A 22,140-nucleotide genomic window follows, 5' to 3' on the forward strand; every position below is an offset into this window, starting at 1 on the left:
GTTACCTGGGGGAAGAGGCCGAACCCCACCTGGCTAGAAGCTCCTCTCAGGTAGTTGTAGAGAGTGATAAGGTCACCCTTTTTGTTGTTATAGGGTTGTATTTTTTTTTCCATTTCTGGCAGCAAACACACAATGAGACGATGAAAGATAAAAACTAACACATATTTATTAAAACAATCAATATAATAGTTCCATGTTTACAAAACAGTGATCAGGCAGGTAAAGTGCTGCAGAATACTTAAATACAGACATTTTTTAATTCTCCAGTTTCTGGTTGCCCGGGCGGGGGTTACTCACAGACTGTGACGCCGCTCATGTGCTGAGAACAGACGTGGAGACTACAGGGATTTGTTCAGAAGGCTGGGACAGCCTGGAAAAAGTGCAGAACGAACACAGAACAAGTAGAAGGAGTATCTCTTCAGATCCTGTTACTTTGGGTTACAATTATTTAAACTCTTCTGCAGAGAATAGTATTTTTCTCCACTAACAAGAATGGTCAGTAGGTGTGCGGCATGTACACATGGAAACCGTGTGTGCTGGAAACGGGTGGTTTTGCACTGGATTTGACACACCTAAGGCCACCAACCAGATGGTGATCCTGTCACTCCCGTGTATTGACACAAGGGGGAATTTTCCGAGTATGAAAGTGACCTGCATCCCTGCCCTGACATACGTCCTCTTCCATCAGGACGCGTGAAGAAGCCACTGCAAGACTCAGGAGGGTGAGCCCTTTATTGCCAGGTACGAGCACACGCACAACACAAGCCGTACTGATCCCAGGGCAGGATCACACACTGTTACCCCACGGCATGGGGTAACACACTATGCCCTGTACACTGCCCATGTGCCTTTTGACTAGAAATCACATGCCACCAGGCTTTCCATGGAAAAACTGCACGTTTCAAAGCTATGCAGTGCCTCATACTCCCTTGCCTGTCTTCCTGCCCATGCATTCACTTTGAAGGATAGGAAGGTGATGACAGTACTCGGTAGGAAAGACACTGTGGACCATTGTGACAGGAATTTTTAAGGGACTGCTATTCCGTGGCTGCTGCTATAATATAGCAAAATGAAGTTTTCTCAAGGGATTTCCAGCTGAGGGCAGTGTGGAAGGGATCCACAAAGGAGAGAAGCATTTTCTTTGTGTTTTGCTGGCAAACTGCTGGCAGTGGAATGTATTGTGTCCAAGCGAAGTTTTTCTTACATGTGGTTGTGTGGAAGGGAAGAGATAATTTCCTGCAGAAAATGAGACATCTTTTCACTACCTGAGGAAGAATATGAAATGTTATAGAATTACATCCTTCCCATTACACAGTATTTAGGGGCTTGAATGTAATTCACTACCATGACAGCAGAAAAAAAAAAAAAGTGTCTAAAGAAACTCAGATAAGCAACTATATCCCTAACGTTAATGATGTACTTGTTCAAGTTTTGGTTAGTTTTATCTTTCAGGGGGGAAAAAAAAAATCAAATCAATCTATTTACCTATCTTGAAACCAGAAAATGGGTAATTAACAAAAAGTCTGAGAAACTCCTCCAACTGCTTTTCTTTCTGATCTAATCTATTTTTCTAGAAGAGTGCCCCTGTATTACATACGCTCATAACTACAAGTATTTTTTGTAAAACAACAATAAAGTGCACGCTGTTACAATGCCACCATTGACAGCCAGCTAGTCTGTCCTGCCACTCTGCTCCAGAAAAGCTTGTGAAGAATGGCTCCCTCCCTCCTACCTCTCCCTGTCCTGCAGCCTGTTTCCCCTTCTGGCACCAGGACTCCTGGACAAGGAAGCACACAGTTGTTTGGGCGTCCTACAAAGCTTCATCAGCAATTTTGATTTTTACTCTTTTAACTGTACAGATTGTCCTAAACATGTGGCAAGGAAATTAGGCTTTTAAGTCATCTGAGAACTTTTTAAATTCACTGATTTTCCTACAAAAGGATTTTTAAAATTTTGGTATTTGATTGGGTATTTGATTTTTTAATTTGTTTTTTCCAAATGAGAAGAACAGGCTGGTGAACGCTAAAGAAGAAACTTAGCACCAAATGTGGTGGAAGTGATGTAGGCCATGTTTTCTAATGGTTTCCAGAAACTGAGGTGTTGAGATATTGTAATTTTGAAAGCTGCATCTTGTGGGATCTATATCCATTTGATAATGAAGGCACAGGCTTACCCTTTTACTGGTAAAGGACAGCAAACACGGTCAATATGAGTTACTGACACAAAAAGCACAAGCAACAATAAAGCTAGTGTCAAAAATCTCAGCATCTTTCCTTTTGCTATACTCTTTTTGGCCATCTGCCTATTTTTCCACCTCTAAAGGAAAAAAAATACAAAATGAAGTTCATTTCAAACACAGGTTTATCTACACATATATGTTAGTGGAAGATTTTTATCATCTGTTGCTGTACCTTTTGAGGGTCCTAGATGATAGTATTTACCTCTTCAAATGCCAGCAAATGGAAATTTACTTGAGTAGTAGTAGCAGCTGACATGGTCCCTCAACTTTGCTAATGGTATACATCACATTAAAAAAACTAGTTTTATTTCTTCCTGTTTCTTGCATTACTATTGCTTGGTATTGCAAAGCAGTTTTGTCACAGGTGAACAAAAAAGCCCTAGAAAAATAAGTTATTTTTTTTGCTTGAGATCCCATGCCACTCAGCATGTGTGGACTTTAAACTGGAAAATAATTTAAACAAGTTCATTTTTGTTCTAAATTACATGCCAAGAAGAAGATTCTGAGTGTCTTCTCTAGCAACTGACCTCACCAAATGTGTCTAAGTATCTCAAAAGAATTAGCTTGCAATACAACCTTCATACCAAGTGGAAGCAGCTATCATGGGAAAAAAAGCCAAACAAAAACCTACAGAATCTCGAATTAAGGAAATGGCACATAAAAAGCCTTTATGCCTTTTTTTTTTTAATCTTTAATCTCTACCCCAAACAATAACTACCCTCACCTGCTCCCCAAAAGGTTGTTCAGTTTACACAATATTAGCTTTTAAGCATAAAGATTCATTGGCTGACTTCACATGGGCAGTACCACCAAGGACCAGACTCCATCAAGGAACACAGCGGGTGGTCAGTCATATAACATGCCACTTTACAACTCTACAAGCCTATAACAGCAAAAAACTTGGAAATGCATCACCATATCCAAAATAATCCAAAAGTTTTAAGTATGAAATCTAGGGGTTTTTACAGTGTGCACACATCATTAAACTCCGGTTGTGCCAGTTAATGTGTTCCATACATAGTAGATGCACTACACATAATGCTAACTGCAGGGATCCATACTTTTTGGTAGGATTGAAGGAGGTCAGATGCAGTTAATCTCACTGCAGCCCTCTGATAACTTGCCCTCACAATGTGAGTCATTAACCATATTACATGATTGGAAAACTAGAGTAAGTAAAACTGCTGATATTGAAAATTTGGCTCAGGACCCCAAAATACATGGTTGGCAAAAAGATAAAAGAAACCTCTCCCCCAACTGTTTTGAACAACTGACTTCCACCACGCATCTGCAACCAAACAGTGGATAGATAATTCATTTCCATGCTATTACCTTGAGGTATAACTACCAGAAACATTAAACTATCAGTATTAGCTGATATTTATCCAGTTAATTCACTCTGCGTAAGGGAAATTATTACAACACATCTAAAGGGATAGTTAAAGCTTACAGCTCAGAATTTTCTTCTCTCTCTTTTTTTGTTGTGGGTTTTTTTTGTGTGTGTGTGTTTTTTTGTTTTTTTTTTTTGTGTGTGTGTTTTTTTTTTTTTTTTCTTTTTTCTTTTTTTGTTTTTTGCATTTGACGGCATTTCTTTGTGTCTTATGTTTAATTTCTTCTGTGTTACCAGCTGCAACTTCCAGGCTAATGACTTCCAAGCAGATTTGAAAGGAAGCCTGAAGACTTTTTCTTTTCCTGGGATTCTGCTTCTTGACCTTGTGAAAGTCCCAATTCTTTCTCAATCTGCTCTAGCTCAGACTGGTCAAGCAGTTCAAAATCATCAGCTTCCTCCGTGTCTGTCTCCTCGCTCAAACTGGGCCCTGCCTGTGAGGGAGCCTGCTGTAGGGACTGCAGCTGGTCTTTGATGGCAGCAGACACTGCAGCTGTGATGACATCGCCAGCAATTCCACTCATTAAATTAAAGGTTTGGTCACTGGTCAAAGGCAAGGACAACCCTGCAGTGGATGGTCTCTCTTTACTCTGTCTGGAAGCGCGATCCGCCTTGACGTCAGTTTGTTCTTTCCTTTGTTTTTGCTGGGCAGGCAAACCGATGCTTGAGTCATCGTCATCGTTTGTGCCGGCACCATTTTCTAAAGAGGGAAACTCTAAAAGATCTCTAGTGAAAGCTTCTTCGTGATCACTAGGTCGGTCAAAATCTATCACAGGGTTAACAGAAGAAAACAGTGTTAGCACTCACAAAAGGTTTCCCAAAAAGGCAGCCACACATAAAAATGCAAGTAGCAAGTGTTCCTCTGAATACATTTACTAATCCCTACTCTAGCAGTTCTCTACTAGAAGGAGCTTTGTGTGACACCTAAAACAAAATGGTTTTGAGGCCGTAAATCTAGCATCACAAATCAACTGGTATCAACCTAACTATTTGAACAAAATAGCCTTTTTTTTAGGTATCTATCTGTAATGAAACAACCCATGCAAATCTTCAGCACGGGTATTTCTAAATATATCAACCACATGAAGTCCTAAAATTTATTTTTCTTCCCAATATATATAAACTCCAAATATGTAAACATATAAGGATGTGTTACAAGCTTTTAACATGCATATGGAATAATAAAAAGAATGTTTATCTTTTTAAATAAAGATATAAAACCAATGTAAAGCCTAATTTCTTTTTCCTTTCTTGGCCAATGCTTGTATTAAAAAGGAAACAGAAAATGGAAACCCTACAGATGATCACAATTGTTTCACATTTTCAAGGGCATAAAAAGCAGGATGTAATCAAACCTTAAATTTTAATGGCTGCATTAATGAATGACACAGTATTTGTTATTAGAAATGTGTAAAACATACAGTGGAGTACAAGGCATGTAGAACAGGCCTAACTAAATAAGCACACGTGAATACTTTCATCAGGGTAAAAAGTAATCAGTTTGAACTTACTTTCTATGAAAACAAGCAATAGGAGCTTGTTGTAGGAGCATTCATAAGGGTTAAGGAAATAAATCCTAAAAATGACTCATATGTAATTTTCTCCATTTTCTTTAGGAAAGACAGGCTGGGAAGGTGAGGAGAAAGGGTTTGCTGCATGCAGAGTGGTGCCTTGAATGCATAGAGCTTTGACGGGAGATGAGCCAGTCCTCAGATGCATCCCATTTGGTCTTGCACTTTTGTGTATGTTCCATTTGCTGAAATGCTCCATGGGGAAGAAGAGTGGGTGTTGTTATTTTTCACTGAGCAAGGCTCTGAATAGAGTTTCCCACATGATCTTTACAGCCAAGCTGGCGAGCGAACAGGGTAAGGGAACTGGAAGGTGGGTGGAAAAGTGGCCGGACTGCGGGGGTCAAAGGCTTCATTAGAGACACAAGGTGCAGCTAGAGGCTGGTTATTGGTGTCGGTCACAGGGACTGAAACCAGAACTGTTCAAGGATTTTATTAATGACTTGGATGACAGGCTGGAGTGCACTCTGCAAGTTCATGGGCAGAAAGAAATTGCTGTGGGGCAGGTGTATTTGACATTCTGGAAGTCAGAATGCCTTCAGAGGGACCTCAACAGGCTGAAGAAAGGAACGGGCTGAAAAGGAACATGATGACATTCAGCAAAAGCAAATGTGAAGTCTTGCATCTGGGATGGAATAACCTGTGGAGCAGCACAGGCTGTGGGCAACAAGACAGAAAGCAGCTTTCCAGAAAAAAATCTGAGGGCAGCAAGTCAGTGGTATGCCCTTGCAGCAAGGAAGGCCAACCACACACTGAGCTGTAGTAGCTAAGTTGAAGGCAGAAAGTCAATGGGAGGAGTTTTCCTCCTCTATTCAGCAACTGAGAGTACACATTGAAGTACATTGCCTGATTTCGACTTCTCCGTTTCTTGACAGACAGTGGCATACAGGCCTGAATCCCCTGGAGGGCCAGCATGATTATTTAGGGGGCTAGAGGACAGGATTCATGTAGATGCTGAGAGAATGAGCCTCATTCGGCCCCAAGACAAGGTGGCAACGAGGGAATCAATTTACTGAATGGGAAGGTAGAGAGAAGATGGGCCTGACTCTTCTAGCAAGTGCACAGTGGAAGGATCAGAGTAAACTCACACAAACTGGAACATGGGAAATCTTGACTCACTATAAGAAAAAAAAAATTTCCATCATGAGGGTAAGCAAATATTGAAAAGAGGCTTTCCAGGGAAGTTGCTGAAACCCTACCACTAGAGATGTTCAGAATTCAAGTGGTCACAGCCCTGAGAAACTTCATAAAGCTTTAATGAAGGGCTTTGAACCTGCTTTGGATAGGAAGACAGATGAGAGGAATGACAATTGCTTTTTACAACTTGAGGTTCTGTGATTATACAATGATGTCTATTTACAACTTGAAATATTAGGAAAATAACTGAAATTATTAATTTGGCCTGTAGTATCATCCTGCTTGTCATTTACAGGGAACTTTTCCTAGGAGAAATGCAAGATGAGCAGAGCAACAGATCCTCAGGTGAGATTACACCCCTTAAATTTGATTCCAGTAAAGTATTTACTGATAGCCTGGTCTGTAAAAAGTAAGAACTTTTTTTCTGGTCAAGATGAAGCCAAGTGCTTGAGAATCTTTTCCTAGTCTAAGTCTTCATAGGCTTATTGCTGACTGTCTTCATTTCTAGTAGTAAAACCTAATAATACTTGCTTTAATTGGCTGATTAACAAGTGTATTCACTGTTTCTTCCTCAGCTTTTATTTGCTTAGCTTCCACAAAAACATAGGTAGTAATTTAAAAAGGTTTACTTTCTTAAAAGATTTGGTAGAAGAGAGTGCTACATCTGACACTTACTGAATGTGTTGGTTTTACCCAGCATTACTTATTTTTTTAGACACTTGCTGATATACTTTAACGTTTTTAAGATGTTCTTACACAGGATGCATCCTAAACTATACAAAACGCTAAGATTAACTTTAAATTTGTTTCAGAGAGAAAAGTAACAACCCTGAAACCTTCTGTCCTCAAATTGTCTGATCATTTTGAGGTAACTTGCATGTCTGGAATCCACTGATGATATAGATGAAGCTGCTACATACCGTCAGATGTGTCTGTCTGTGGAGAATACCCCTCGGATAAGTTGAAGGTCCCATTGTCGGTCCAGGACACTTCTGAGACATCTGTGTCAGACACTGACAGCTCTTTGGCAACAATTGCAGGACTAACCTACACAGAAAACATCCCATACATAGCATTCTTATATTAAAAAAAAAAAATCACACTACATAAAGCCAATGCTTAGAGACTGAAAAAAAGTCCCTCTTATATGTCATAGTAACATAAATCACCTCCTATTTAAGCCTTAATTGAAGAAACATGAAAATAATATACAATGCTTAGAAGTGAAACATCCCTCTTTGTAATAACTAAAGGCTGTATTATACTAAAGAAGCATAAAAAATTCCAGTTATTCATTCTGAAAGCAATCCTACTGTAATGAAAGCAAAATGAGCGTACAAATACAAAATATGCATAATGAAACAAAATGAGTAAACTTGGACCAGAAAAAACAGCCTAATAATAAGACTATCAAAAATTAGCTGAACAAAAACATCATTATCCTTTACCAATTTATTGAGCAATATTTAGTTAAGTCAGCTACAGATTTTTATCCTATGGGATATATTTTTTTGGGTTTTGTTTTTTTCCTCCTCCAGCAGAAAACTACCTCCAAAAGAATCACTGTCAAAGTAAGGCTTTATACATTACTGATCGAATATTGCATAATAATTCCTATTAAGATGATATTTTAATATCAACTGGTATTCTGATTATAACAGAAAAACCTTTGCCATACAGTCATTTAGAATACTATGAGAAAAAATGAGAAATTTGAGTGTTCTCATACATATCTAGAAAGATTTTATACTTTTGCACCATCATTGAAAATTATTAGACAAGTGATTACAAAAATATCCGACAAATTATGTAGGTTTTCTATCAATGTTTCCTTTTTGTATTTTATTTTGATAAAAATCAACTGCAATTTCACTGTTGGAAATAAAAGTAACCACTTTTGCTTTTAAATATTAATGTAATCGTTCTACGGCCAATACAAAATAAACACATTCTTAGCTCAGAAGGCCAGTGAAACCATTACCTTGAAGGCCAGAAGTCACAAATGCAGTAGGTTAATTTGTGTAAGGCTAAAGGTGGAGAATGAATCACTTCTAAAGCATACTGCTTAGTTCAGGAACATAGCCTCCTGGGGAGGTTAAAATCTTCCACAGAAGAACAGAGACAGCAATCTAGATAGCCTCCTATCATCTATAGAGATTTTAAAAGCAAGACAGGGCTGACTGAAAAAAAGTCACCTTAGGACACAGAGCTGATATGTCTAATTCACTGTCATCTTCTGTAGGTTTTGTTTTTGCTGTTTCTGAAAGAAAAAAGATATATTTTTTATCCTACTCATGACAATGGGTTTCCAGGTTCAGTGTGTGTTCTCTGTCACACAGCTCATGTAGTACAATAACCTTTCACCTGCTGACACAGTGCATCATTTATCTGCTATGCTACCAGGGAAACAAGCCTGACTGAGAGACTGCCTGCTTATCAAAATACAGCAAACCAACATGGGAGAAAGAATGCTATTCTGACTACATTCCAGTAGATCTATTTACCTGCATTGTACTTCCTTCAGGATCCTCTGTTGCTCACTAGAATGTCATCTGCCCTGGCAATAAATATATCTCTTTTAGACTACACTGCTGGTAAAATGCAATTTTCTTGATAATTGCATGTAATCTTCATTCACGAACCCCTTCTTCTACCAACACCCGGCAACCCTGCATTCACAGTCGTATGCAAATATGAATACAAAGCATCCTCTGAAGTCCTGTAGAATGTTGCTCTTTATAGATAAGCAGGGATAAAAATTTTGCCTCCTCTGTCTGAGAATCTTTTAAACCCATATAAAATGGAAAAACACAGTCATAGTGTTGGGTTGCTTCTTCCCTCAACTTGCTCTTTCCTCGCTTGTGCCAACACAAGGTTTGTGAGCCCAAGTAGTGAGCCCATGGGGCAAAGTAAGGTAGCGAACTTGTCTGGGTTAAATTAAACTGGAGGATGAGATGCAGGAAAGAACGCATCTAACCTCAACCATTTTCCCAGTGCTGGCTTATGAAGTTTATTAAACTATTTCACTTAAAAACTGAACAAGTAGAATAATGCATGAAAGAAAATTTCCATCGTGTTATTCCTTATTGCCAATTACTATCACATTACAGGTAAGAGAAGGGGAAAAGACCCATGGTGGTTCTCCCTGGGTCTAGAACAGCACATTGTATAATGAATTGTATAATGGTTACAAGAAATGAATGTTTTAAAGCAGATATTGAGTCTACTGATTTAGCACTCATTAAAAAGGGTAGGCTACCTGCAAGTGGTGTGATGACTACTCTACAAAGATGTAATTACCAAAACTGGAACACACACAAAAAACAAACTAGCACTGTTCATACACAGATTTTCCTTGAAATAGCTTTATTACTTAAAATCTAAAAGTTTCCAGTATTATAAAGATCATGGGTCAGATAGGTGTGTCCTAGGGTAACTTTATGATGCTTGTATCTTCAATCGTCTATTCTGTTTGTGCTGTATATTGAGTCCTGTGCCTTTAAGACTGGTTCTAAGAGCAAGGAGAAGCGCGGAGTTTGTTTTGAGAAAACTGCCTGACTCCTCCACATTCTTCTGCGGACGGGGTGTTCGGCGGAGGCTTGGAGAGACTGCAGGACAGAGATCTTTTTTTTTTTTGCTTTTAGTTAGTTTCAACTAGCTAGGGCAGAGAAGTTCCCTGGACTGTTTTTTTTCCTTTTTCTTGGAACTGTTTAAACCTGCTCTGGACTGAAAACCCAGGGGAGCACTGGGGGCTGCACCTGCGGCCCACCGGGGCCTGGACCTCGGCATTTTCCAGCAGCACCGGAGGGACCGGGACTGAGGAGAGACTGAGAGAGAGCCGAGCTACACCCACGGCAAGGACTCTCTCAATTTGCCATCTCACTTCAGAAGGAGAAGTTTTATTGTTTCATATTATTCATTCTTTATACTTGTATGCACTTCATTTGTTTAGTAAAATAGTTTTTTCCACTTTTCTCCAAAGAGTTTTTTTTTTTACCAGACCGGTTGGAGGGAGGGGCCACTTGGGCTTGCTTCCTTAGAGGGATCCTATACAGGGGTTTTCTCCCAAATTTGTTCCAAACCAGGACAAGGTGAGATTTTGTTTTAAATTGACTTTTCTCCTTTCTATGTAGAAACTTGGATTAATTTGTAGCTGCTATCCTGTGGCAATTCTTATATGCTTTTGGAGTATGTGGAGAAGAAAATAAATTCTTTTTGCTAGAGGGAGTGAAATCAAGGTGGAACAGAGTACGGTCTCTTACTGAAAATTTTGTTAAATACTTATTTTGAGACTCTTGAGTGAGTCTCTCTCTGGGAACATTTGCTTTATCTGAAGAGATAAGCCTTGCAAGCTTACAGCAAGTAGTTTTTAACTGAAAACTTAAAAGCAGTACATGTAATTACATACAAAGAGCTTGCCGTGTTTCTTTCCATGAAGTAATAATTTATTATCATACCCAGACATTTGACATACATTGTCACATATAACAGTAGCCAGGTTCAAAGCAAGAAATATCTCTACAGTTGGCTTCTCAGGACAAACCAAACATTCTACAAGCTGAATAAAATGCTCTGTATACAGAAATATATTATATAATAATATATGTGACTATAATTAACTACTCACCAGATCTCTCTTTTTTCTTCTGGTTGATATATTCCACTATTCCAAAATCTAGTTTCATCAGAACAGTCTTTATTTTGCTGCACAGTTTCTGTCCAAATTCATTGCACTTAAGGAAGGGACATAAAAAGGCACACAATACTGTGATAAAAATGAAGACAGAGAAAAAAATTGTATTGAAATATTGCTGTACAAGAAGTTACTCAATAAAGCTTAAACAATGCCTTTGCATAACTACTAATTTTACATAATACAATTAGTTTTACATAAAAATGCAGTGTGAAATGCTCATGCCAGACACTTTTAAGGTAAAATCCAGTTTTCATGAGCCATTCCCACTCATCACAGAAAATGCCATTATATTCATATCAATTGACACCTTTTTTACTATCAGTAAGACATGATTTCTGGTCATATAACATTTATCATTACCTTGACTTAGCCTGATTTTGTACCTCAACTTGACAAACGTGACTAAGCAATATTGTGCCAGAATCAAAACACTGAAAAAAACTTGTAAGCTGACTTCCATATGATAAAAAACGGTAAAAAAATTCTTCTTTATATCTAACCTAAATTGACCCTCCTTCAGTTTAAAACCATTACCTCTTGTGCTACTGCAACAGGCACTCCTCAAATGTTTGTCCCCAGCATTCTCATAAGTCCTCTTTAGGAACTGAAAGGCCTCTCCCCAGAGTGTTCCCTTTTCCAGGCTGAACATCCCCAGCTTGCTCAGGCTGTCTTCATAGGAGAGGTGCTAAGGCCTCTGATAATCTCCAAGTCATCCCTCCTCTGGACTCAACAGGTCCATGTCATTCTTGTGCTGGGGACCCCCAGGACTCCAGATGAGATCTCACCAGAGCAGAGCAGAGGGGCAGAATCCCCACCCCTCCCCTGCTGCCCACGCTGCTTTGGATGCAGCCCGGGACACGTTTGGCTTTCTGGGCTATGAGTGCACATGGCTGGGTCATATCCAGACATTCCAGTACCCCCAAGTCCTTTTGGGCAGGGCTGCTCTGGATCTGTTCATCTCCCAGACTGGATACCAGGGTGTACCCCGACCCAGGAGCAGCACCTTGCACTTGGTCTTGTTAAACCTCATGAGGTTCTCATCACACCACTTCTCAAGCTTGTTCAGGTCACTCTGGATGGCATCCTGTCCCTCAGACTTGTCAGCACCACAGAGACTGGTGTCTTCTGCAAACTTGAGTCACACTCACACATGAGTGTGTGAACAGGTATATAATAAATAAACAAATAGTCCCTATACAGAGACTAAATAATGAACAGTACACACATACACAAATGATGACTGGAAAAGAGACCATACTTACACAAGACATAGGAGAGGACAACTCCAGGAATGTAACTTCCCAAGACAGTGAAAAACGTACATATGCTGCAGACTAATAGGCAAAACTGGCAAAGACATTAAAATTCACCATTAACACTTTCACTTAAATTATTAGATCATTTTGCAAAAGAAATGAATTTGCATGCTAATGAAATCTAGAATGCAATGCAAAACTGAAGTTTGTTTTTTAAAATAGGGAAATACTTTTAGGATTTCTGATGAAAATAAGCATCAAACAGTCCATTTTGGATAATTAGGATACATCCCCTCTTCTACCATGCATCCTTCTTCTAACATGCTATTTTTATTCATTTACTGTAAAGCTTTAACAAGCTCATGTTTATTGCTGAAATGTCTAGAAATTATACTCTCGTTGCGTGAAAATAGACTGGACAATTTATATGCAGGAAAAAACTCAATTCACTAATTGCAATATTACAGTGCATGCTTGCTGCACGCTTACAAAAGCAAAACATCCTTCTTCCAGCTACAGCTCTCTTCCCGGTTGTGTTACTTTGTGAAACTGTTTTCTCTCATATGCTGGCAAGCAATCTCTTGATGCTTGTTGGCTGCTCTAGCACCCCTGTTAATGACAAGACTGAGACGAATTTTCAATATAAAATTTGAGGTTTGGCCTTTGTGATGACTGAGACATAACAGTGCATCCTTCACAACTGCACAGTGCTCAACTGATCTGTTGAAAGTTTGCTTTTGGAACTGAATTGCAATAAAATGGCTAATTCAAAGACATTTTGCAAACAGCATTACTGCCTAATTTCCTTATAATTATAGCAGTAAAATAATGACATGGCTTAGAGAATGAGGTCAGGGAAAAGAAGGGAAAACATGCTATCAAAATTATCTTTTCTAAACTAGTATTAGATATCTCTTAACATACAGTTACTGTCATGTTACCACATTACTGATACCACATTTCCTTACTTCACTATAAACGTACTTCTTTATAACTTGTTTGTTTAAACATACAACTGCTCTTTATATAATTCATTCATTTTTTTTCTAGATAATTTTCCTTCTGCTATAATTTTTTTTTTTTTTTTTTAAATTCAGTTGCTCATCTGTATTTTCAGTACAAACTGCTAATATTTGAGTGTGGTACTACATACTTTCTATTTGCTAATTCTGAATGGCCTATTTTCAGGAAATATTTTTTGGCAAAATTAAGAGATATTAAAAGAGGAGAAAAAGCCTTGTAGTCTTCTTTTAACTTGTATTTAGCAATACAGATATAAACAAGTAATCTATTATTATCATAATATACATTTACGTTATTTATATTTCTCTTTGGAAAAAAAATAAACAAACTTGCTTCACTTTTGACTAGAACTAAATAGTGATATTCTTCCAACTTGGAGGAAAAAAACCCCCTTACTCTTGCTTGCCTCTTCATGAACTGGGTTCTCCAGCTCAGTCTTTCCAGTAAAAAAAAGGAAAATCACTAACCATTAGTGTATTGAAGAAAAATTGCCATAATAAAGTATAAGGAATTCTCTTCATGCAGCTATTCTTGAAAATGACAGTTTATTTAAGAAAAAACCTCACGTTTATGTTTAGGAACATGCCTATTTACTTCTTTGCTTTTAAAGTTTTTAATAAATTGTGGTGTTTTAAATTTCCTTTAAAATTCAATGGAATAACTGATGAATTTCCAACAGCTGCAAGGGGGTGGACTGTATTGCTATAAGCTTTACTGTGAACAGCTTTTCTCACTGACTACCTACCCATATGCTTCACAGAAAAAAACCAAACAAAAAAACCAAAACAATCCTTAGCTGAAACTCATGACTGATTGTGTCAGAATGTACATTTTCTTTGGGGTTTTTTTGCTTGTTTACTTTTTTTTTCCCTAAATCTATCTCACCTTTACATTGAACCATTTAGGGAGTGGGAGTGTTTACTGGACAGTGCTTACCTTGCCAGGGTTTTGTTCCTTAAAGTGGGACATTTCTTGAAGAAATACAAATAAATTCATCAGTGTTTCTGAAACGCACTGATTTATTCTGGGTCTGTAGTCTTGACTGGAATCTGTGACTTTCCAGCTGAGTAAAACAAACAAAAATACCCGACTTTGTTTACAGCTCATATGGAAGTTGAAACTGATGAAAACATCATGTAAAGCCGTAGCCTTTGGCAATCCAATGGCTGTTGCTATGCTAGAGACACCTGTGCTTGTTTCTTCGTATTTTATATTGAGCCAATTTGATCTTTTTAACTAAAAAAAAAAAAAAAATTATTCTGTTCAGCAGTAGCAGTTTTTAGTCCATACAAAAATTACTGCTGATTCATTCTGGTCATATGAAGACATTGAGTTCAAGGCACAGTTGTCATCTAAATAAAGCAACTGACCCAAACTTGTTTTTTAAGATTATTTTTTTCTTTAAAAAATATACCTCAGTACTTTTCATTGCCACAAGATGGCCACACATATTAATACATTTAATTTTAAGCATATAATCCTTGTGCTTTTTCTTTTCTATTTTTTATCTTGGTCTGCAAACTATGATGATGAAATTGCTAACCAACCCAGCAAGAAAAGAAATTGCTCTTGAAGTCTTGCTGTTTATATTCATTTCTGACTGAATTTTAGTTTTTCTATTCTATTGAAAGGACTGTTTCTAAAGCTTATCTTATGACTGTTCAGTACTTTTAATAAAATAACACTCCCTACCCCCCGCCCCCCCCCCCCCAAACCTGTAAGAAAGAATTTTCAGAAAACCATGGGCTAGCATGTGTCTATCACATTTGGGGCTGATCAGTTTATTCAATATTGAGCTTAAATGGTCACATCATATACCTTTGTGGAGTAAACAGAGCATTTACAACAAATCTGTTTTATGAAACAACAAAAAATAATAATAAAAACATACACAGGCCAGTCAATGTCAAGTCAAACTGGTACAAAGAATGGACAAACCACCGTGCAAACACTGAGAATCTGAAGTAAATTCTACACCAGCTTTATTGAGTTACTTTTTTTGCATAATGCACTGCGGAGTACACGCAGCTTTGATCCCAGTGAGTGCAAGCCAGCCATGAGCAACTCCGGTCATTTCGCTGAGATACATAACCCATCACACGTCTAATCCGTCGCTGCGCTGCTAGCAAACATTTTGTCACAGGGAGACTGAATTATGACATAAATAAAAATCTACATTGTGGAAAAAATGACTGTGCATGGGTCAGTGCTCACCCGTAAGGAGATACACAGACGATCAGATCAAACTCCCAGCTCCCGTCAGCTACACATGGTCTCCGCGTTTTTGGAAAAAGGCACAATTTCGGTCAAAAATGCTCCTTCCCTGCCTCCCGGCTGTCCTCGTTCGCCACGAGGTGGTGGCACAGCCGCGCGGAGACCGGACAGGGACGGGAGTGGAGCGGGGGACACAGCGGGGACACTGCCTCACTGCCTGTGGGGACACTGCCACAGTGCCCGAGGGGACACTGCCACAGTGCCCGCAGGGACACAGCCACACTGCCTGTGGGGACACTGCCACACTGCCCACAGGGACACTGCCACACTGCCCACAGTGACACTGCCACACTGCCCACAGTGACACTGCCACACTGCCCGAGGGGACACTGCCACGCTGCCTGTGGGGACACTGCCACTGCCCACAGGGACACTGTCACACTGCCTGTGGGGACACTGCCACACTGCCTGTGGGGACACTGCCACTGCCCGAGGGGACACTGCCGCACTGCCTGTGGGGACACTGCCACTGCCCGAGGGGACACTGCCGCACTGCCCACAGGGACACTGCCACAGTGCCCACAGGGACCGCGACCTGCATGAAACAGAGGCTTCAGCCACGGGGAAAGGCTCACTAAACTCCAAACCCCCAAACCGGTGCCCTGTTCCTGACTGCATTATAGAATTTATGTTGTTGCAGTGGTGTGATTTCCTCTTACATTACAAAATAGTCAGGGTGAGGGTTTTCTCCTCCCCTTTGAGGAAATTAAAACAGCACACCTGAAATGCATAGGATAAGAGCCCTGCGTCTTGGATGAGGTGACTTTTGCCATTTCCCAGCCAGGCAAGGCACTGAATGCAGATATTTGCCCCTGACACAGGATGCAAATAAACCGTAACAGAACTCACAGAGATCACTGCAGGAACCCAGCCAGAGGGATGAGCAAAGTTACATAGAACTTTCTGTCTGCATCACACCCACAGCAGAGATTTCAATTTCCATCATCTCTGATAATTAGCAGCTTCAGTAAAGTATTATATACAAGGGGTTTGGCCTAGGGGAACTGCAATTTTTATGGATAGGCTACTCCCCCTAAAGAAACATTGTGTCCAGCTTCCATTCTACTACATTAATACTAAGTATTTTAAGAGCTGCCCATTTATTCCAGTACTGAAAACTACTCTTAAGACAGTAAAACCCAAAACCTTTCACAGACTTTTACTCCTACCCTTTATTTAAAATTGCTGACAATCAAAGCAGAACTTTGTGGAAGCACAAAGCAGAAATGAAAAGACCCAATGCCTGCTATCAAATTAGAGCTTTGAAATACCTAGGACAACTGTAGATACTCGCTTTAGTAATTTTAAGCTAATAGCAACGACAGAGGAGGAAAAGATGAAAGCATAAAGTACAATAAAAATGCAAATTTTTTCATATATGCTAACCACTAATATAAAGACAATATAGATTAAAGAGAAGGAGCTTTATATAACAAGGCACAATGGGATAACTGGAAAGAATTAAAAGAAAAGAAAGTAAATTATGAAGAAAAAGTGCACATTTGCAGGGAAAGTTCTCTGTAGTTGCCTCGTTTGGTGATAGTGATGCTTTCCTTAGCCAAGTTGTTGAAAGCAGGAGCTGCAGTGCAGATAAAATATATTGCTATATGCTTTGGCTCTGTGGTGCACATGTGGTGCATGGACAAGACGACAAGAAAGAAGAGTGGAGGGTACAGGTGAAATTTGCTTCAAAACTTTGCAAACCCACTACTGAGCTCCACAAAAGAGTACTTGGCAGTTGCTTCTAGGCCACAAGATACCATAAGACACCTTTATCAGTTCTACAATAGCTACAATTTACTATTTTACAAGGAACTCCAGGGACTATTCTGAAGCCTTATTCTGATCTTAGGCAATTAAGGTGTAAGAAAGTCAGCTTGCTGATCTTCAGTGTGACCACCAGATGCACATGCCGCCTCTTCTTGTTCACGCCCCGCAACAATTACCACCCTTGGTGATGTCTATCCTTCTCTCTTTTTACTCTGAGCTGACTTAAATAACGGCGTTACCTACAGTCAAGAGAGTTGGAGCAAGGGGGAAGCAACAGATCCTGGTGAAAGGGGAGTGAGAGAAAGGAGGTACATTATATAGTTGTATGTGCAACACATAATGTATGTACACAAAGACAGAGAGGTTATGTCATGGCCCTGTAAAAACAGAGATAACTATTAAGCCTTCATTAGATCAAAAGGAAACAGGCACACAATGATGCATACTCCAGAGAAATAATTTTCCAATGGTCACATTTGAAGATAAAAAGGGAAGAAGAAGACACGTGAAGTGATGTAGATGATGAATGTGGGGTGCCTGACTATGACATAAGTCAACCAAGAATATAAATCTATTTCAGCATAATTCTAGTGGAGTTAATTAAGTACCTTAATCACAGTACCTTAATACATTACTTAAATGTGAACCCTATACTTCCTGCCAAAACAGCTTTGGGGACTGCTGTCCAGGTGCTCCTTTGGGGATAAACAGGCAACTCTGAATACTTACAAAGGCTTTTGTAGATCATTTAGAAAGAATAACATTTTACGCTCCCATCACTTATCCTTAGTTTGATATACAGTGCTACACTTCCATTCTAAAACTCCCATCAATAAGGTTGAGAGTGTTCAGAAAAAATAAATTACTCACATCCTTCTGACTGCCTATTGCATCATTTCTATAGCTGAGCAAATATATAAACTGTTGCCTAGTAATTGTAAAAAAAACCTACCCAAAACACTCTATCACCCAGACGCTTCCACTGATCACAGTCACAAACCCTGGCCAGAAGAGTCAGTGGCATTACGTTTGCTAAAATTGACAGATGGTGTCATGCTCCCATCTCGTAGCTAGACATCTGTTCAAGCAAAGCCCCATCACATTTCTCTCAGAAAGGTCAGCAGATCTCACATTACTGGTTTAAAGATCTCTTCGTGATGTGCTGGATTTTTTTAATTATGCGTACACAGTTTCCTATGTATCTTGATGCGGACTCGCTACTCAGAACTGCAGCAGTGACAAGAGAACACCATGATGTGGTGGATTGGAGGGACTGCACCCACATAAACACAGAGTTAGTAATTATAGAGCTTCTTAACCCTCCTGATTTCCCAACTCTAACCACACATATTTGAAGCCTGTGCACTCTGTAATTTTCAGGGTTACTTAGAATGTAGTAGCCAAGGTGGAAGAACCAAAAGTCACATTCCCAAAGATATGTAAATCAGAATATAGGTAATATGGCTATTTGGTAGTTTTTAAAAAGGTAATATATATAACTTATAGAATGATGCAACTGTAAGGGATCTGGATATCAAAGGACAAACAGGCAACCAGGAGTTCACCATGAAACTTAATCAAATTAAATCCAGTGTGTAAACTGTTACCAAATCCCAATCAAGCAGGTTTTCTGAGCTTTCACAGGTTTCTGCCATAAGAAAGAAGTCACCACATTGCAGAAGGGAGTGATTATAATGATTCCGTTTTTCTCTGAAGCAAATATTTTATATCTGTACAAAAAAAGTAGGTTTTGAAATTTTTCTTCTAAATTATTAAGGTACAGAGATAAGGGATTTAAAACAGTATCTAGACTCAAAAGGTTTGTGTATTTTTTTTTTTTTAACATAGAAATTTTAGGAGGACATATACTGAAAATGAAAATAAACACACCTTTCTCTTTCCAAAATAATAAAAAAAAATAAAGTGTTAAAAGGAAATTTTACAGTTAAGTATATTAAAGTACCAACGGCAAAACTTCTAAAAGCTACTATTGCACTGTTGTAGAACACAATGCACTATTGATTAGCCTTATAGACACACAATGTAACACATCTGTGAATGCTATGTGCACTATGTGGAAAGACAGAATGGCCAGCACTGCTAAACTCACAGCACGCTAATGACCTATGTGGCTAATTTTAAAGGTGACTCTGTAGAACTGGGCTGTATCCTGTGCCACTTGGATCGTATGTGATCATTAAGTATACTAAAATAATTGTATTTGTGTCATGTGGCCATGACCAAGTCAACAAGACCTGCAATTTAAATGAATCACTAGGATACCTTGTAAAATAATTCTTGCATCAAAGACTTCCACAAAAGAAAAAGCAAAACCAGGAAGCATCTACAAATATACTCCAGGGAGAATTTTAATCTACAACCTTTTTGCTCAAAATATTACAAAGCTTTTCTAACAGAAATCTCTTCAGCTTGTATATTTTCATATGCACCCTCTTTCCCATTGCCAATCAACAGGGACTCACTAACTGATGTTAGTAGTGTGTATGCAGTACTGTCGCTAACATCCTTTAACTGATCACATTTGATCATCCCTTCAGTGTTGAGTTGGCACCCTTGGAATCGCTAAGATACAGAGACAGATCTTGTTTTTAAATTGAAGCTGGAGAATGTAGTTACCAGCCCTAAAGAGTAGCTAACATTTCCCAATCCAAAAATCTCCTTTAATCATTATACCTCCAGTAGTTCAAATACATTGTTTATAAGAACTAAATTATTTATGTTCATACTGTTTAACATTGCTTTTCAAATTCTTAAAATGTTGTCTTCCTGGCCTCATCTACCTCCACCTGACACTTCAATTTTGTGGTTTTTATTAACAGTGGATGAGTCCAGTTTGCTGTTCCTGGGTTGTTTTTTGTGTGGTTTTTTTTTTTTTTTTTTTTTTTTTTTTTTTTTTTTTTTTTTTTTTTTGTGGGTTTTATTTATTGTTTGTTCGTTTGTTTGTTTTAGTGTTTTTTTTTTTTTTTTGTGAAGGTGTGGAATAAAAAGCTGAAAAAATATTTTACTTCACAGATTTCCCCCTTTTATTTCCTGACCAAGATGATTTTTTTGTAATGTTATTGTACAAGAAATATGTTTAAATCATCAGCATTTGATGAGGCTGGATGTGCCTTTCTCAATGGACTGCACAGCAGACTGTTGGGGCCGTGTGACAGATAAGCAAAATTTCACCCCTGACTCTATATACTCCTTGCATACAGTGTTAAACTAAAGCCATAATTATATTTTCTTCTCTTCAACTGACATGGGAACATTTAATCACTGGTGTCCTGCTAAACAATATCAATCCAATAAATTAAGGTAGTTTTTTTCCTTATATTATTAGTCGAGAACAAAATTTTCTGAAAATGAAAGCAAATTTATTCTTATAAAAATACACTGAAGTGTCCTGCAAAGAGATAGGGGAATTCATCTTGTACAACAGGTTGCTTAAATGAAAAAATGACTCATTACTAACAAGATTTTATTTTGGAGGGCATGCGTTCATCACTTCTATTCAGGTATAATACATCAGTCCTCTTATGAAGTCTTAATAAGGAGCTGCATTGTATTTCTTCAGTTGAGCAAACACGAATTGGTTTAATTCCAGCTTTTTTTGAAGGCGATTCCAGTATACAAATTCCTCAATACAGCAGACAGTATTAAATGTTGTCACTTTTTGCTGAATGTCCTGCTAAGACAAACAAAATATAAATTGGGGCATTTCATTGTTGAGTTCCTCTGGGCAGACTCTGGTGAGCAGACTGGTAGGTCAGCTCTCACAGGAAACCCTTCCTCTGACCTGTACTACTCCTGCCCAGCTCCCTGGAGGAGAACACCAGCTACTGCCACAGTCTGAGGTCATTCAAAGCGTGATCTGACAGTCATGTGCTATTAATCCAAATTCATGACTTAGTCATTAAGATTTTTTAAAACGTCTCTTTGCATGAAAATGGAGTGTTTCAGTGCCATGTAAATATTATCACTGACTTGCTTTCTGTTTAGCAGAGACCATAATGTTATTTATTAGGCACTGTTCTCCTTTTACCAAGATGGTCCAAGGGCCGGGATCTTTCAGGTCAGGCTCTCATTTGCAACTGGTACAAACACAAAAGTGATATTTTTGTTCAGAAAAGTAAGGAAATTCCTTACTAAGCAAAAAGACCATAAAGTTCCATTTGCAGAACTTTAAACAGATCTGCTCAGCTGTTGGAAGCAATTCTTTTAGAATTATTTTTCTCATGCTAAGACAACTCTTTTAGTGCTTTTTCACAAAATCAATTGGTTTTCCTCCTTCACAGCTTCCTCACTCTTCAGCTGGGATATTCCTAGCTTAAGGCTTTTCAAAGTCAAACAGCTAGGAAGTGCAGAACATCTGCACAACAAAAAACAAAACAAAACAAACAAAAAACCCAACAACAACAAAAACACCCCCCCCCCCAAAAAAAAAAAAAAAAAGGGAAAACTGCATTTTCAAGTGCCAAAGAATATATATATATTTAATTACTTTCTGTGTTACCTAACACGATTACTTTTTCTGTGCACAACTTCATTTTGACTCTTTTCCATGGGTTTTAATATATTTTGTACACTTGGTACTCTGATGCATTAATGAGAGTTCCTAAAGACATGTGTTTCCACCACTTCAGGACCAATACTCAGAGTGTTTTCTATACATTCTTGACTATCATTAGATTAATCACAAATTGTCAATTAAAAAATAAATAAATAAATCTGTCTTACACCAGAACTATAGTGGACCTGATGACAAAGAATTACTGAGGGAAAAG

The 22,140-nt window shown here is 38.5% G+C and overlaps 1 protein-coding gene across 2 annotated transcripts in view; it reads right to left on the reverse strand.

Moving 5' to 3' along the window:
* Positions 1 to 143: 143 nt before the first annotated feature.
* RETREG1 (reticulophagy regulator 1) overlaps positions 144 to 22,140 on the reverse strand; it is a 65,028-nt gene continuing 43,031 nt past the window's right edge. For both annotated transcript variants that reach the window (XM_040064694.1, XM_040064702.2), the window contains 6 exons: positions 14,243 to 14,369; positions 12,290 to 12,374; positions 10,959 to 11,096; positions 8,527 to 8,591; positions 7,252 to 7,378; positions 144 to 4,392 (listed from right to left, as the gene is read on the reverse strand). In XM_040064694.1, coding sequence (XP_039920628.1) covers positions 3,881 to 4,392; positions 7,252 to 7,378; positions 8,527 to 8,591; positions 10,959 to 11,096; positions 12,290 to 12,374; positions 14,243 to 14,369 — 1,054 coding nt within the window. In that variant the 3' untranslated portion in view covers positions 144 to 3,880. The remainder of the gene's footprint in view (positions 4,393 to 7,251; positions 7,379 to 8,526; positions 8,592 to 10,958; positions 11,097 to 12,289; positions 12,375 to 14,242; positions 14,370 to 22,140) is intronic.

This window comes from Hirundo rustica, chromosome 1, assembly GCF_015227805.2.
Source record: "Hirundo rustica isolate bHirRus1 chromosome 1, bHirRus1.pri.v3, whole genome shotgun sequence".
NCBI classification, from domain to species: Eukaryota; Metazoa; Chordata; class Aves; order Passeriformes; family Hirundinidae; genus Hirundo; species Hirundo rustica.